The 13,046-nt window shown below is 44.8% G+C and overlaps 1 protein-coding gene across 2 annotated transcripts in view; it reads right to left on the bottom strand.

The window, feature by feature from the left end:
• slc8a2b (solute carrier family 8 member 2b) overlaps window positions 1-7,928 on the bottom strand; it is a 42,890-nt gene extending 34,962 nt beyond the window's left edge. Inside the window, exon 1 of one of the 2 annotated variants that reach the window (XM_055513976.1) lies at window positions 7,548-7,928. In XM_055513976.1, the coding sequence (XP_055369951.1) occupies window positions 7,548-7,593 (46 nt within the window). In that variant the 5' untranslated portion in view covers window positions 7,594-7,928. The remainder of the gene's footprint in view (window positions 1-7,547) is intronic. The other variant, XM_029171747.3, reaches the window with a different exon arrangement.
• Between the last annotated feature and the right edge of the window lie 5,118 nt (window positions 7,929-13,046).

Below are 13,046 nucleotides of genomic sequence, written 5' to 3'. Positions count from 1 at the left end.
AAATCAACTGAATGTTTGAAAGTCATAAAGGCAGGACAACACATCTAAGCCTGAACTACTACTGAACTATGCTTTAACTGCCACCAGGCTCTAACTGTCATGTCTAATTGCCTTGTGCTATAAGTGGAAAATGGTAAATCAATGAAATGAGTTTAGAGAAGAGGTCCAGAGAGATGTTGTACCCTGCAGAAGGGGAACTGATTCATGTTCATGTAAAACAACTTTTTGTGTTCTACAGTATCTCTGGGAAGCAGAAGGTCCCAGGTTTAGGCCCACCAGGGCTTCAGGTGTGTCCTTGAGTAAGCCCCATGCTAACCAGGGAATGGATTAAATGGAGAAGTCAAATTTTGACAGTAATAAATGTGATAATGACTAAGGCTTTATTCTATTTGTTTCATTCAACTAGAAGTGCGAAAATGCAAAGAGAGTTTGGAGTTCAGGTGGAGGAGCACAGGAGGTTCAGGCCTCTGCAGTTTCTTTACAAAGATATAAATCACAAAATTAATTCACAAGGACTCATTTCATCGAACAAAAACCCAACTATGAATGCAAATCCAATTCTATTCTAAAGGCTCGTGTTACTGCTGACTTTGACTGTAAAAATCTACCAACCCTGTTTTTGTACTGTGGGAAATATTGTAATGCCGTTCACTGTTTTACCACGTTAAACGAAGGATTTAACAAAAGGCACAAGCATGTAAGAAAGTGAAAGAGATGTTAATTGGTGTCTATCTGTCATGTGCTTGTGATATTCATGTGTGAAGATATTAATTCAGCTGTGGAAAGTGGAAGGACGTTCCCGGTAATGTATAAGTAGACTCTATCTAATATGGCATAGTGGTATGTAGTCAGATCCACTCCCTACCAGCATGCTCGTAAAATGAATTAGAAGAAGAAATCCTTAATTTGTCACCATCACACTTGTTACAATGGTAAATAGTTCTTATTCAAATATAGCTCATTTAAACACCCTTCCAGGATCCAAAGTGCTTTACACTACTTCTTATTCACCCTCACATTCACACACTGGTACCAGGCGCTCGCTGTGATGGGAAAAATTGTACTTTGTGCTTTTTCTTATCCAACACAGTCATCATGTGCTGGTTAGGTCCAATACTGAACATTGTTACACAAACAACTAATCTCTTGTGCCCTGTTGTACATCAAGTTTAAACATTTGATGTTCCATTTGAGTGACTAATAGTTTATGATATGCGTTTGTCTTTTACACCCAGTCTCTGGCTCCTTCCTATCTGACTCCCCACCAGACCCAAGGCTGTAAAACCGAATGCATCATATCTTCGAAGCTTGGTGTTCCTTCCTTTGGATAACAAGACACAATGATGCAGAAGTGAGAAAGCAAACATTCTCACTCACAGCGAGATAAAGTGGCACAAACAATTCTATTCATGCAGAGAGACATTCCACCGGTGCCAGGGAAATGGGTTAAAAGGCAGAAGCAACTTGAGGATTGTGGGCTCTTTGCATCACACCTTCGTGGTGTGTGCACTGGTCTCCCAGCTGGTTTTTGGGTTGTTATTTTGCACGATCAACATCCATGTTTTTGATTTGCTTTCCCCATTATTTTTATTTTCCTTTATTTTTATAATAAATTTCACAAAAGACAACTCTCTCATCTGCCTCTTTATGGGAAATTTCCACCACACTCGCTCGGTTCAGTGTCTTGCCCAAGGACACTCAAACAACCATGGCAAGGACTCGAAGCGCCAACCTTGGTGACCACCTCCCTACCAACTGCGCTATTGCTATCGCTATTGCTACATGCTATTTAACCCATGCATGCACTAGGAGAGCTTGTGTGAAGTGTCTGTCTCAAGGTGCCAGAAGCAGAGTCTCTAACCTGAAGCCAGAGACAGGGATAGGACCGGAACCTTTCGTTTCCCTAGCCTTCCCTACCCACTAAGAACCCCCTAACCCCTCTATCTGATGATCATCACACTGGTAATCTCTTGTAGATTTATTATAATAAGATTTCCACGACCTGCTCAGCACAAGGCACACAACCAGACACAAAACGTGTTTAATTAGAATGTGGAAAGGTTTTTTGATGAACTGATTTCATTCAACTACTAGACCAACTCAAACCATTCCCTTGCTGGTTTTCCAACTCTCCCCTCCCAGGAACCTGCAGAATACCTTGATCAGGTGTGTTCAGTCAATCAGCAGCTGGATAAGATAACTGACACACTATTCAGGGTGATCAGCAGAGACACCGGCCCTCGAGGAACGCAGTTTGACTGACTGATTGCATCTGTGGACTGTGGAGGGAAGACCCCCCACACACACGGGGAGAACACACAGACAAACCCACATCCTGGTGGCTGTGAGGTGAGCCAGCAGCAACACAGCAAACCTCATACGTGAGAGGCTAAAGCCAGTGTGTACACTTGGTGCCAGTGCCACTTATCAGCTCCGGTCCAGTGCAGCTGTCTGTGCCAAAGCAGTAATAAAAGAGTTCAGTGAAAGTGACTGTGCTGTAAAAGACACCGGAGCTGTCAGCTATCAGGACGAGCAGCCCGTGCTGGTGCAGAGAGATAAGACCTCGGACCCTAACCCAACACAGCAGCAGAACATACATAGTGCACGTGGAGACTGTGGAGTCCTTCACACGATTATGGAGGCATCATCTCCATGATCAAGTTGAACGATAGCCACTGTCATGTCTCGCATACGCTTCCTAATATATAGTCAAGTTGAGCAACTCCTGTGTCGTTTATTCAATTCAGTTCAAACCAAATCACAACAAGCTTATCTGAAGGCACTTTACAAAGGTAAGGTTTAAGACCTTACACAATTAAACCCAACAAATTCCACATACAGTAATTACTTTTTGAATCAATTTACAATTTGATCTAAAAGCAACAGCATCCTGCAGAGGCACAAATATGCTGAGGCAAGTTGTTGTTAGACCTGAGGCAATGGGAAATTATCTTAATAAAAACATCCCTGAATGTTGTGACCAAAGAAAAGATACAGACGACAAACAACCAAAAGCCTGGGGATGTTTTTCTGCAAAGGTCACATGATCTCATCTTACATAAGCCTCTGATTACAAACGGACGCTGTGAAGCATATGGTCGCTCACACACACACACACACACACACACACACACACACACACACACACACACACACACACACACACACACACACACACACACACACACACGGCCCCTTACCATAACCATCACAAATAAAGGCAGACGTCTAATCTTTGCTCTAATCTGAACCAAACCTCAATTCTAACCTCAGCCCTAAAATCACACCTTGACCCTCAAAAAAGCTTTCGGACTGATGTGGACCTGCCAAGTGTCCCCACATTGTCGCAGTGTCCTCACCTTGATAGAAAGAACATGGTTTATGGTCCCCATGTCGAAGGAAAAACATGTACACACTTGCAGCATGTTCCACAGCTAGACGCTCCCCTCACTCTGCAGTCAGGTGAAGCTGATGCTAAACTAAGACTTCTGATCTAATGACATTACTGCTGCTGTACCAGCGAGAAGAAGAGAACACATGTTTTTTATGTAGCTTTATTTTCAGAAAGCAATACGGCTTTTAGCTTTTATTGCAGCTGCAAGATTAAGTACAGTCTTAAGTATTAACTTTGAACAGTATGAATGAAGTGTCATCAGAACAATTACCCTTTCTGACTAAAAGCATTTCAAATACGTAACAATTTAAAAAAAGACTTTTTTTGCGCTTCGCCAACAGAACTTCACCGAAGAACAGCAAAAAACATGAAAACTAGATTAGAAAATTAGTGATTTTAGGGCTGAGGTTAGAATTGACTTTTGGTTCAGACTAGATTAAAGGTTAGACGTTTGTCTTTAGCTGTGAGGTTGCAAAGGGTTTCACTGCTGAACAGTCACGTTTATTCAGAACCGGGGAATCAGAAACTGAACACTGTCAAACATTTAAGAGCCTGAGGTTTTACTAAATAAACAGTCAGAGCAGCTCCATCATTCACTGACAACGTTTCAGAACCACGGAGCCCATAAGGCTTCTGCCAAGTGACCAAACGTGCTTGAGCCTCTGTTGTAAGGACCGGTGCTGCCCAGGCCTCATCTCATCACAGGCTTTTTCCTCCTTGGATGCTGGTTTTCGCCTCCAGAGCTTCGCCAGTCGCCTGCTATGCTCCACTGATAGTAGCTTTTTCCTTTTAGTATGCCTCATTCCTCCACTAATCTGTATCCCTATAGTGCAGAACGTTTCCCCAGCTGATTTCTCAGAATCAGCATAGAAGCGTAGACTGTCAGCATGATACTGACATTCTCACACCTGCATCACTGGCGTCTGACTATCAGAGAGGAAGGAGCGCTAAGTCTCAATAGACAGAGAGACACAACTCCCTGGCCTTGGGTTTGGGAGCTGGAGTCCAGAGTCTATCAGGCAGAGACGACCATTGAACAATGAAGGTGAAATGTCAAATACATAAAACAGATGGATGACAAAACATAAGATATTATTGCAAAACATAAGTCATGAATCATATAATAACTGCATAGAAGAAGGAAGAAATAATTTTTCCAAATGAAAAAAAATATTTCCTTTGAAGGTTTTGTTTCTCTTTTTCTTAATGTCTCAATGCGTTTGGTGCAACAGTGAGACGTTCCACTTGCTCTGGATCCAGGTCTGAGCTCAGTTAAGCAACTAGAGACCTGCCAGGATGCAGCTATAGTGACACACAAGCTGAGCTTTCAGTGGCAGCCTAACGCTGAGTTGTGGTACTGAAGCACCACTTCAGAGGCTTCTGATCACAAACAAACATGAGATGGACTGTGGTCAGCTTTTGTTTAGGCAGCTGAAGACAGAACATGAGATAATCTACAACATTTTGCAGCAGGGCCAGAGATGGAGAAGGTCTCTGCTCCTGCAGCAAGATCCACTTCTCCCTCCCACTAAACACTTCAAACCCCTTCAGCAGCACCGGTCACATCCTGTGAAGCTGCAGCATTCTCTTCTTTGTTGATTCCTGTGGTGCCATACCGAACCAACTGAGCTACAGCCTTGGAAATTATGCTGTTACTGCAGGTCATAAAACCTGCTGGTGCATCCCTTTATTATCCTGGCCAGATGTGTAAATGAAAATCTTCTTCAGATCTTTGAGCATTAACATCCAGTGTTGCATTGGAACAGAGACGCTGTCATGACATCACTGACATTAACCACTCTGCTTCGCTCGCTTCCTGAGAAAAGAGAAGAGACGCATGAGCGAAAGCATTTACTGCTCGTCATTCACATGAGAGAGGAAGCAGTGCGGGTTAAAAGCAGAGGCCTGAAGGTGGAGGATGTGGATGGAGAGGAAAGGAGCAACAGAGAAGCAAAGGAAGCAGACACTGGAATTGCCAGTCAAAGGAGGACCCTCGATCAGAAGACATTCAGTGATGCTTCCATGTCTAAGTGCTGAAAATACTCTGAGGTGATAAATATCACTACAAGATGTCTGCGTACTGTAGGCTTTAACTGGAGACATGCTTTCCTCCGGGATGTCAGCCATGTCCCTTCTGTGCATGCCCCTGGCTTTGCTCAGCTCTGCTGCTCCCTCTAGTACTAAAATGTGAGAAATCTATTAGAACATCACACATTTCTGTCATTACAGACAAGGAATCCTGCTGAAATTACCCACTCAGCCACTCAGAGCCCTGCCTGTCCTCCACACTGCACCAGCATTTGTCACTGCACCCTCAGATGACAGATACTGTAGCACTAACAGGCGGAGGAGGTGGTGTGGGAACAGAGTCCGAGAGGTTGAACGAAGAAAGCCATACGTGGAGGAGATAAAGCAAAGCTAGGAGATCAGTGAGCAAAATCACACGAAAGGCGAGTGAGAGAGAATTAAGATAATGAGGAGAACAGACAGACAAGATGTGTGAGGATGAGAGAATGAGATGAGCAGATGGAGCAGACGAGGAACGAGTGAGAAGGAATGAAACATAAGAAAACAGGTTGACAGAGCAGCCAACGAGAGCCTGAATCAATCAAAGGCAGCAGCATCTTCTTCTAACAACACAAAGACACAAGGCAGGTCACTGACTCAGTCACACAGAAGCTTTTTGCTCCTTTGGTTTCAGCTCTAAATGATCAGCTGTGAGTTTGAAGCTGCTTCATTACGTATTGCTTCAATTAAAATTGTTATGAATTCTTTCTGTCAGCTTTAATTTCGAAACCGAGGCAATAAGAGAAAAATCCTTATATTTGTCCCTGACAAAATCAGTCATACAAAAAGCTTAAAACAACAAATTATTTATTCTATCTAAATGTTTGCAGCAGAGCAGAATTACAGTTTGCAGTTATGTAACAGCCTACTCCTCCGTCAGAGCTAAGCAGCCAGCGGCAAAGAGCTGTGCTTGTGCCAAAGCTTTTCCCAAGAGTGACTTGTAAATGCACACGTGAACGAGATGGGGAGGTGATGAAAGAGCAGCAATGCATCCCCCGAATAAATGAGGCCAAAAGGATGGAGAGAACAAGGGAGCAGAGTGTGCGTGTGAGTGACTTCACGTCAGAGAATCTGCTGAATTTGTAAATGTAAAAAACAAACACAGAGGGGCAGAGAACATTAAAGCAGGTAAAGATCAGGGAGGAGGAGAAGTGAAAGAAGGGAGGAAAAAGAAAGGGGGGTGAATTATCCATCAGCCTGTACAAAAAGCAAAGCAGCACTCGGGTACTGCTCAGAAGACATTAGTGTGTTGGTGGCAAACAGCTTCCACACAGGAAGATGAATTATACATGTCTCACATAACACCATGGTGTTCGCCATGAGCCCCAAGTAGAAAGAGAAGGAATGCTGGGATGAAGGCTGGTGCAGGGAAAACAAGGGAAGCCCCAAAACTGTAGAAAAGGGGAAACCCAGGGAGGGCGCGCTGCAGCGCTCAGACTGAGGATCCCCTCTCTCCCCCACAGACAGCAGACAAAGCCCACAGCTTAACACCGCTGACCGTACTGTATGTGTCGCATACGCAGCTGCCCACATCGACACAAACAGTTTGAGAACTGGACGCTTGGAGCAGATGCACTGGTGCAGCTGGACCGAGGAGTCCTGCTCCCAGTGGTTGGTGGTGGAGAAAAGACCGTATAGCTCACCTGACATTGGCGCAGTCAGCAGCTCATAACAGTCACGTTGGCACTGCTCTCATCCTTCATGCAGTTAGGTCTAAACATAAGTCTACGCCTAACAGACTTTGTCTTAACATTATGAAAACCTGCGCCAGCGTCGAAGTTGATTCCGACACAGACCCAGCGCTGCCAGGCGGCTGCGTGCAGCTCAGCCTTTCCCTGCAACATCCTCTGTATTTCACTCACGCCCCTGAAGAACTTGAAGAGAATATAGGACACAGATGCCGGAGGCAGAAGGAGGAAACGTGATGCTCAGCGTTTGAGCAGCGTGTTTATCAGCAGACAGACGACAAATCATCGAAGCTTCGGTTTCAGTGGGACCCGCTCGTCCACATGGTCGTACACGGCCCGAACCAGCGAAGAGCTTACAGTGTACACATGCAGCAACGGATCAAAGAAAGGCTTCCTACCTTGTTTTCCACCAACCCGAACTCGAACCAATGAGCAGGGAATCATTAAAGATAGAAGTGTCCTCGATGCTGCGCTCCGCCGCGGCTCCACTCTCCCTCTCTCGCTCTCTCTCTGTCTGTCTGTCTTTCTGTCTGGCGCCCGACTCAACTAACGGCAAATACCCCCCACCACCCCACTAGCTGGGAGGGTGCTGAGGAGCGCCATTTGTCCGCGGGGGCGCGGATGGTTGGCTGCATGGACGGAAAAGCGCTTGATAGGAACAGGAAATGCGCTGAGGGGACAGAAACTGATTGAATTAAAAAGGAAAGGCAAAATAAGAGGAAGGAGAAAGAGACACACAATAATAAACGAGAAAGGGAGAAAAGATAACGAGAAGAGATCGAGGAGGAATAAGAGGGGGTGTGAGGAAGATAAGAAGGTGAGATTGTTCACATCACCCCCGTTTCATGCAACATCCAACACTCTGATATCTGAACGTGGCTATAAGGTAATAGCTGAAAGGAAAGAAAGGGGCCAGGGAGGACAGCAGAGGGCATCTATCAAATGATGGAGCAGGACCAATTACTTAGTGGGGGCCAGTCTGGGCTCTGCTGACCATGCAGGCAGGAAATACAGTCCGTCAGCCTCTGATCAGCCTCTCTGTGCCAAGTCCAGCTCCCAGGGTTCACTGAGTGAATCAAATCACAGACTAAGACACAATATAGAATACAGAAATAACAGCAACAACAGCACAGTTTGGTTTAAGTGATGCCAATATTATTATGAATTTGTCTTTACATCTGCACATGCAACCTCTAATATGTTTCACTCTACTCCACTGTGGCCATTAAACCTTTGTATATTAAAGCCGCTGTCATCCCAGTGTGACGCAGGTGGAGGGAGCATTATGGGAACATTTGGTCAGCAGTATACACACAAGCAACATTCAAACTGGAAGCATGGAAGGGAACCAAGAAGTGCTTTTCTTCTCCACTCAGTGATGTACCAGAGTCAGTTCACCACAGGGAGAACAGACAGTGGACCTAAAAAAGGCCTCTGTAACGTGAGTGTAGTTAAATTCTCTTTTTATGTAATGATACTAAGACTAATGTTCCTACATACAAGACACATGTACTGTAGGAACTCTGAGCACTGACTAGACTGTGGGTCCGGTAATAGGTGCAAATTTCCAAACAGGATCTACATGCCTCCCCTGTGCATTCAATTATACATGGAGCACAATCAGAAGAGACTTTCCGAAATGCAGGCATATGAGCAACCTTCCTCCTGTCATGACAATGTGAAAACAAAGGTTGTCACTGAATAACGTGTATCTCATGAACCACGCAGAGTCACAGACTGTTTGTCTGTGACTCTGTGAAATTGTTTCTTCCTTATTCTATGCAGTTATTATATGATTTATGACTTATGTTCTGTAATTAATATCTTGTGTTTTGTCTTATGTATTTGACATTTCACCTTCATTGTTCAATGGTCGTCTCTGCCTGATAGACTGTGGACTCTAGCTCCAAATCCCAAGGCCGGGAGTTGTGTCTCTGTCTGTTGAGCCTAACGCTCCTTCCTCTCTGATCGTCAGACGCCAGTGATGCAGCGGTGATAATGTAAACATCTCCACACACAGTGACAGGGATGAGATGGTGCATGCAGTCTGATTGGGCCACACAGACGTTTCACCGAGGTCGGACAGAGGGGATAAAAGGCAGAAGCAACTTGAGGATCGTGGGCTCTTTGCATCACACCTTCGTGGTGTGTGCACTGGTCTTCCAGCTGGTTTTTGGTTTGTTGATGCGCACGATCAACATCCATGTTTTTGAATTGCTTTCACCATTATTTTAATTTTAATTTATTTTTATAAAAAATCTCACAAAAGACAACTCTCATCTGCCTCTTTATGGGAAATTTCCACCACAAGACGCAAAGCATCAACGCTCATTTGTTCAGCATCAGGTGGCGAGGATGTGCTCGGCTGCGTTCGAACTCGTTGGATGCTACTAATAAAATGCAGGTGCTGCTGAGGCTTGAATGACACCGTACGGTTTCTCTGCGCTCTGAACGATCAAACACAAAAGGACCAGTTATTTATTGCTTCTGGTGGGATGTGGTGGTTGATATCATCTCATCTCTGTACAATGAAAAATGACCAGGTCGACTGGCCGCTCTGCTGCATAGACAGTGAGATGACTGTCTCCTGTACAGCTTAGAGGGGGAACCTGACCTACAACATATACACGATACAGGGGACAGTTTCCCCTGCTGGCGGCTGGTAAATGTAGTATCAGACACTGGGCACAAGCATCTCCAAAGGCGCGTTGAGAATGATGGAGACACACGCCCTACGACAAATACGACATATGAAGCAGGATGTGATTTGTGGCTCTTCTGGTTTGCTGCTTTGGTTTTATTACAGTGACACATTTTTACTGACGGAGTTCTCATGTTTCTTTTTGTTGTCTTTTGGTCATAGACAACCTTGGGCCTGGGTTTTGTATTTTTTTCATTGTTGCTGTTCAATCTACTGAGCTACAATAGAATCTTTGCCGTGCAGTCGCTCAGTCACAGTTCTAAGGTTGTGTGGACGTTTACAGACTTTTGACTGTTTTGTAAAAACATGCCTCTGATTCAACCCTCCTCCCTCAGTTACCTGCATGACACACAATGCCTTGGTTCTGGTACTCTCACCACTTGACCGAGTCTGTTCAGAGGAACTGATATGTTTTTTTTTTGCTTTTTCTTTGTCTCAGTCTAACACAAACACATAATAACAGCGCCACGATGACAAACAAATTAGAGTGCGATAGGACTGGCCAGAGTTGCAGGAGCGGGAGGGAGCTGCGTCTGTCTGGAACAAACTGAACCAAGCGATAAGAGAAAATGCATGAAGCAGATGAGATGAATGCTGTAGTCATTGAGAAGCCACTAAGACACAGAAAGGTCAGAGTGGGGGAAATCGTTACTAACCTCCACTAGATGTGCTTGGATTTACCTCCTGCTGTGGCAACACATAAATCTTGTTGTGCAGCCCTTGGTCAGCAGGAAATCGCAGCGGTTCTTCATCCAGATGAGCTGCAGGCATTTGGACTGACACAGAGAGGCTTCTGTTCACTCGTCTCTGAATTCCACCAAGAATTAATACAATGTATTTATTTTATAGCAATTTTAAATTAGTTAAAATATGCAGAATTTGTGAAAAAGAGTTTAAAAGAGGTTGCATGAAGTGCAATTCATTATTCATGTGTAAAACGAAAATTGAATACCGTCTTTTTATGCTGCGTTTCGTTTCCGTAAATCGATAAGACAAATTTGCGATATACTGATTTACTCATTCTCGTTTTCTCCACTTTCAAAACGAGATAAGAAAAAGGGAAACCGGGGGCGGGGCCAGTCACCGGACTTTCGCAATAAAACGCCCACGAGCTTTTTAAGCGCAACATCAGCAAATATTTGTAACTCTTGAAGAATCGTGTTTTGACACACAATTAGACCCACATTGTTAACATTCATCAAGATAACAATTATTTATTCAGCCCGTCTCAATGCTGACAACTGTCGATTACGTTACGACACATGGCATTTGCTAAAGGAATGACAGGTCAGTCAGCTCGCCACCGTCGGCACTTACAGAATCACCTGCCAACAAAGCTAAGTTTTCTGTGCATCCTGCTTCATTAGACTGCAGCGATATCACGACCTTGTCGACACCTGCTGAGGAAGAATTTAGCGCATGTGCGGTGTTCCGGTGATTTTTCAGTTTATGGTGAGACTGAAATCGCGTCCTCCTGCTTGGCCGGTTGATGCTCTTATGCCCAGGAAGACGCTCTAATGTTGTGCCAATCTTTGCAAGTATTCTAAACAGTGATTTATTACAGTTTATTGTGGCTTTTTAGATATGCTCCATCATTGGACTTCCTGTCTCAGAGCCTGCTTTACCTGCGGAGAATAACAGCCACTCAACCTGCCTCACAATAACTGAACTCATTGTGAGCCACGACTGCCCTAATGTGCATCACATCATCTTTGTGAGGCAGATTCTGTGGCAAAGTGTGTGTGATCAGATGATATGTCATGCAACAAGGTGTTACTGTATGTACAGAGTAGATGAGTGCCTGCACAGGGTCTTTTTATTTTCCACCACCTACCTTCGGTATTGGTTTAGTAGTCATCATACCTGAGAAACTGGTTCTACATCAACTACGCTGCATGGTGAGCTCAGCAATGAATCCGCTGCAGTTTGCCTACCAGCCTGGCGTCGGAGTAGAGTACGCCATCATCTTCCTGCTCCATCGTTCCCTAGCAGCACTGTGAGGATTCTGTTCTTCAACTTCTCCAGTGCCTTTAATACCATACAGCCGGCTCTCTTAGGGGACAAATTGGAGTCAGCTGGCGTGGACAATTACCTGACAGAGTGGATACTGGACCACCTCACAAACCGTCCCCAGTTTGTGAGGGTCTGGGACTGCGTGTCAGACACTCTGACCTGCAGTGTGGGAGCCCCACAGGGGACTGTCCTGGCCCCCTTCCTCTTCACCCTCTACACTGCAGACTTCAGACACAACTCATCTGGCTGTGTTCTGCAGAAGTTCTCAGACGACTCTGCAATTGTTGGACCTATCACTGACGATGATGACGCAGAGTACAGAGAACTGACACAGAACTTTGTGGACTGGTGTCAGCAGAACCACCTTCTAATCGATGCAAGGAAGACCAAGGAGATGGTGGTGGACTTCCGCAGATGTCAGTCTACACCCCCTCCTCCAGTGAACATTCAGGAGGATTTTCTTTGACTCTGTGGTGTCATTAGCCATTCTGTACAGTCGTCTGCTGGAGCAGCAGCATCACAGGAAGGAAGAAGCTGGATAAGGTCATTAAGAAGTCCAGCTCTGTCCTGGGCTGCACTCTGGAGTCACTGAGAGAGGTGGGAAACAGAAGGGTTCTGGCAAAATTTACATCTATGCTGGACCACGAGTCCCACCCACTGCAGGACACACTGTCTGCCCTGGAGAGCAGATTTAGTGACAGACTGATCCACCCTTGCTGTGGAAAGGTAAGATTCCGCAGGTCTTTCCTTCTTGCTTCTGTTAGACTTTATAACGAACAGTCATAACATGGTGCACATTTCTACCACACTGCCACACACACGCTACATCTCCAGAGTCACTTTAATATCTCACTCACTTTGTTTGGTGCAGTCACCTTACCTCATTGTTATATGTACAGGATGTTGATAACCTGTTGAGTTCTAAGTTTTAATTTCTTATAATTATTATTCTGTTATTTCTTCTGTATATATGTCTCTGTGCTGTTGCATCATGGTAATTTCCCCACCGCAGGACAACAAAGGTATTCTATCTATCTATCTACCTTGCATTGAACATCTTATGTGCATGTTCCTATGATAGTAATGTCATGTCTTAGTCCTGTTTCCGGTTTTATTTTGAAGCACTTCTTGTCTCACCTACGTCTCAGCTGTTTCCATGTCATTCCCGGTAATCACGCACACC

This window comes from Betta splendens, chromosome 13, assembly GCF_900634795.4.
Source record: "Betta splendens chromosome 13, fBetSpl5.4, whole genome shotgun sequence".
Taxonomy (NCBI): domain Eukaryota; kingdom Metazoa; phylum Chordata; class Actinopteri; order Anabantiformes; family Osphronemidae; genus Betta; species Betta splendens.
Note: the sequence above shows the minus strand (reverse complement) of the source record. Positions and strands in the feature narration are given on the sequence as shown.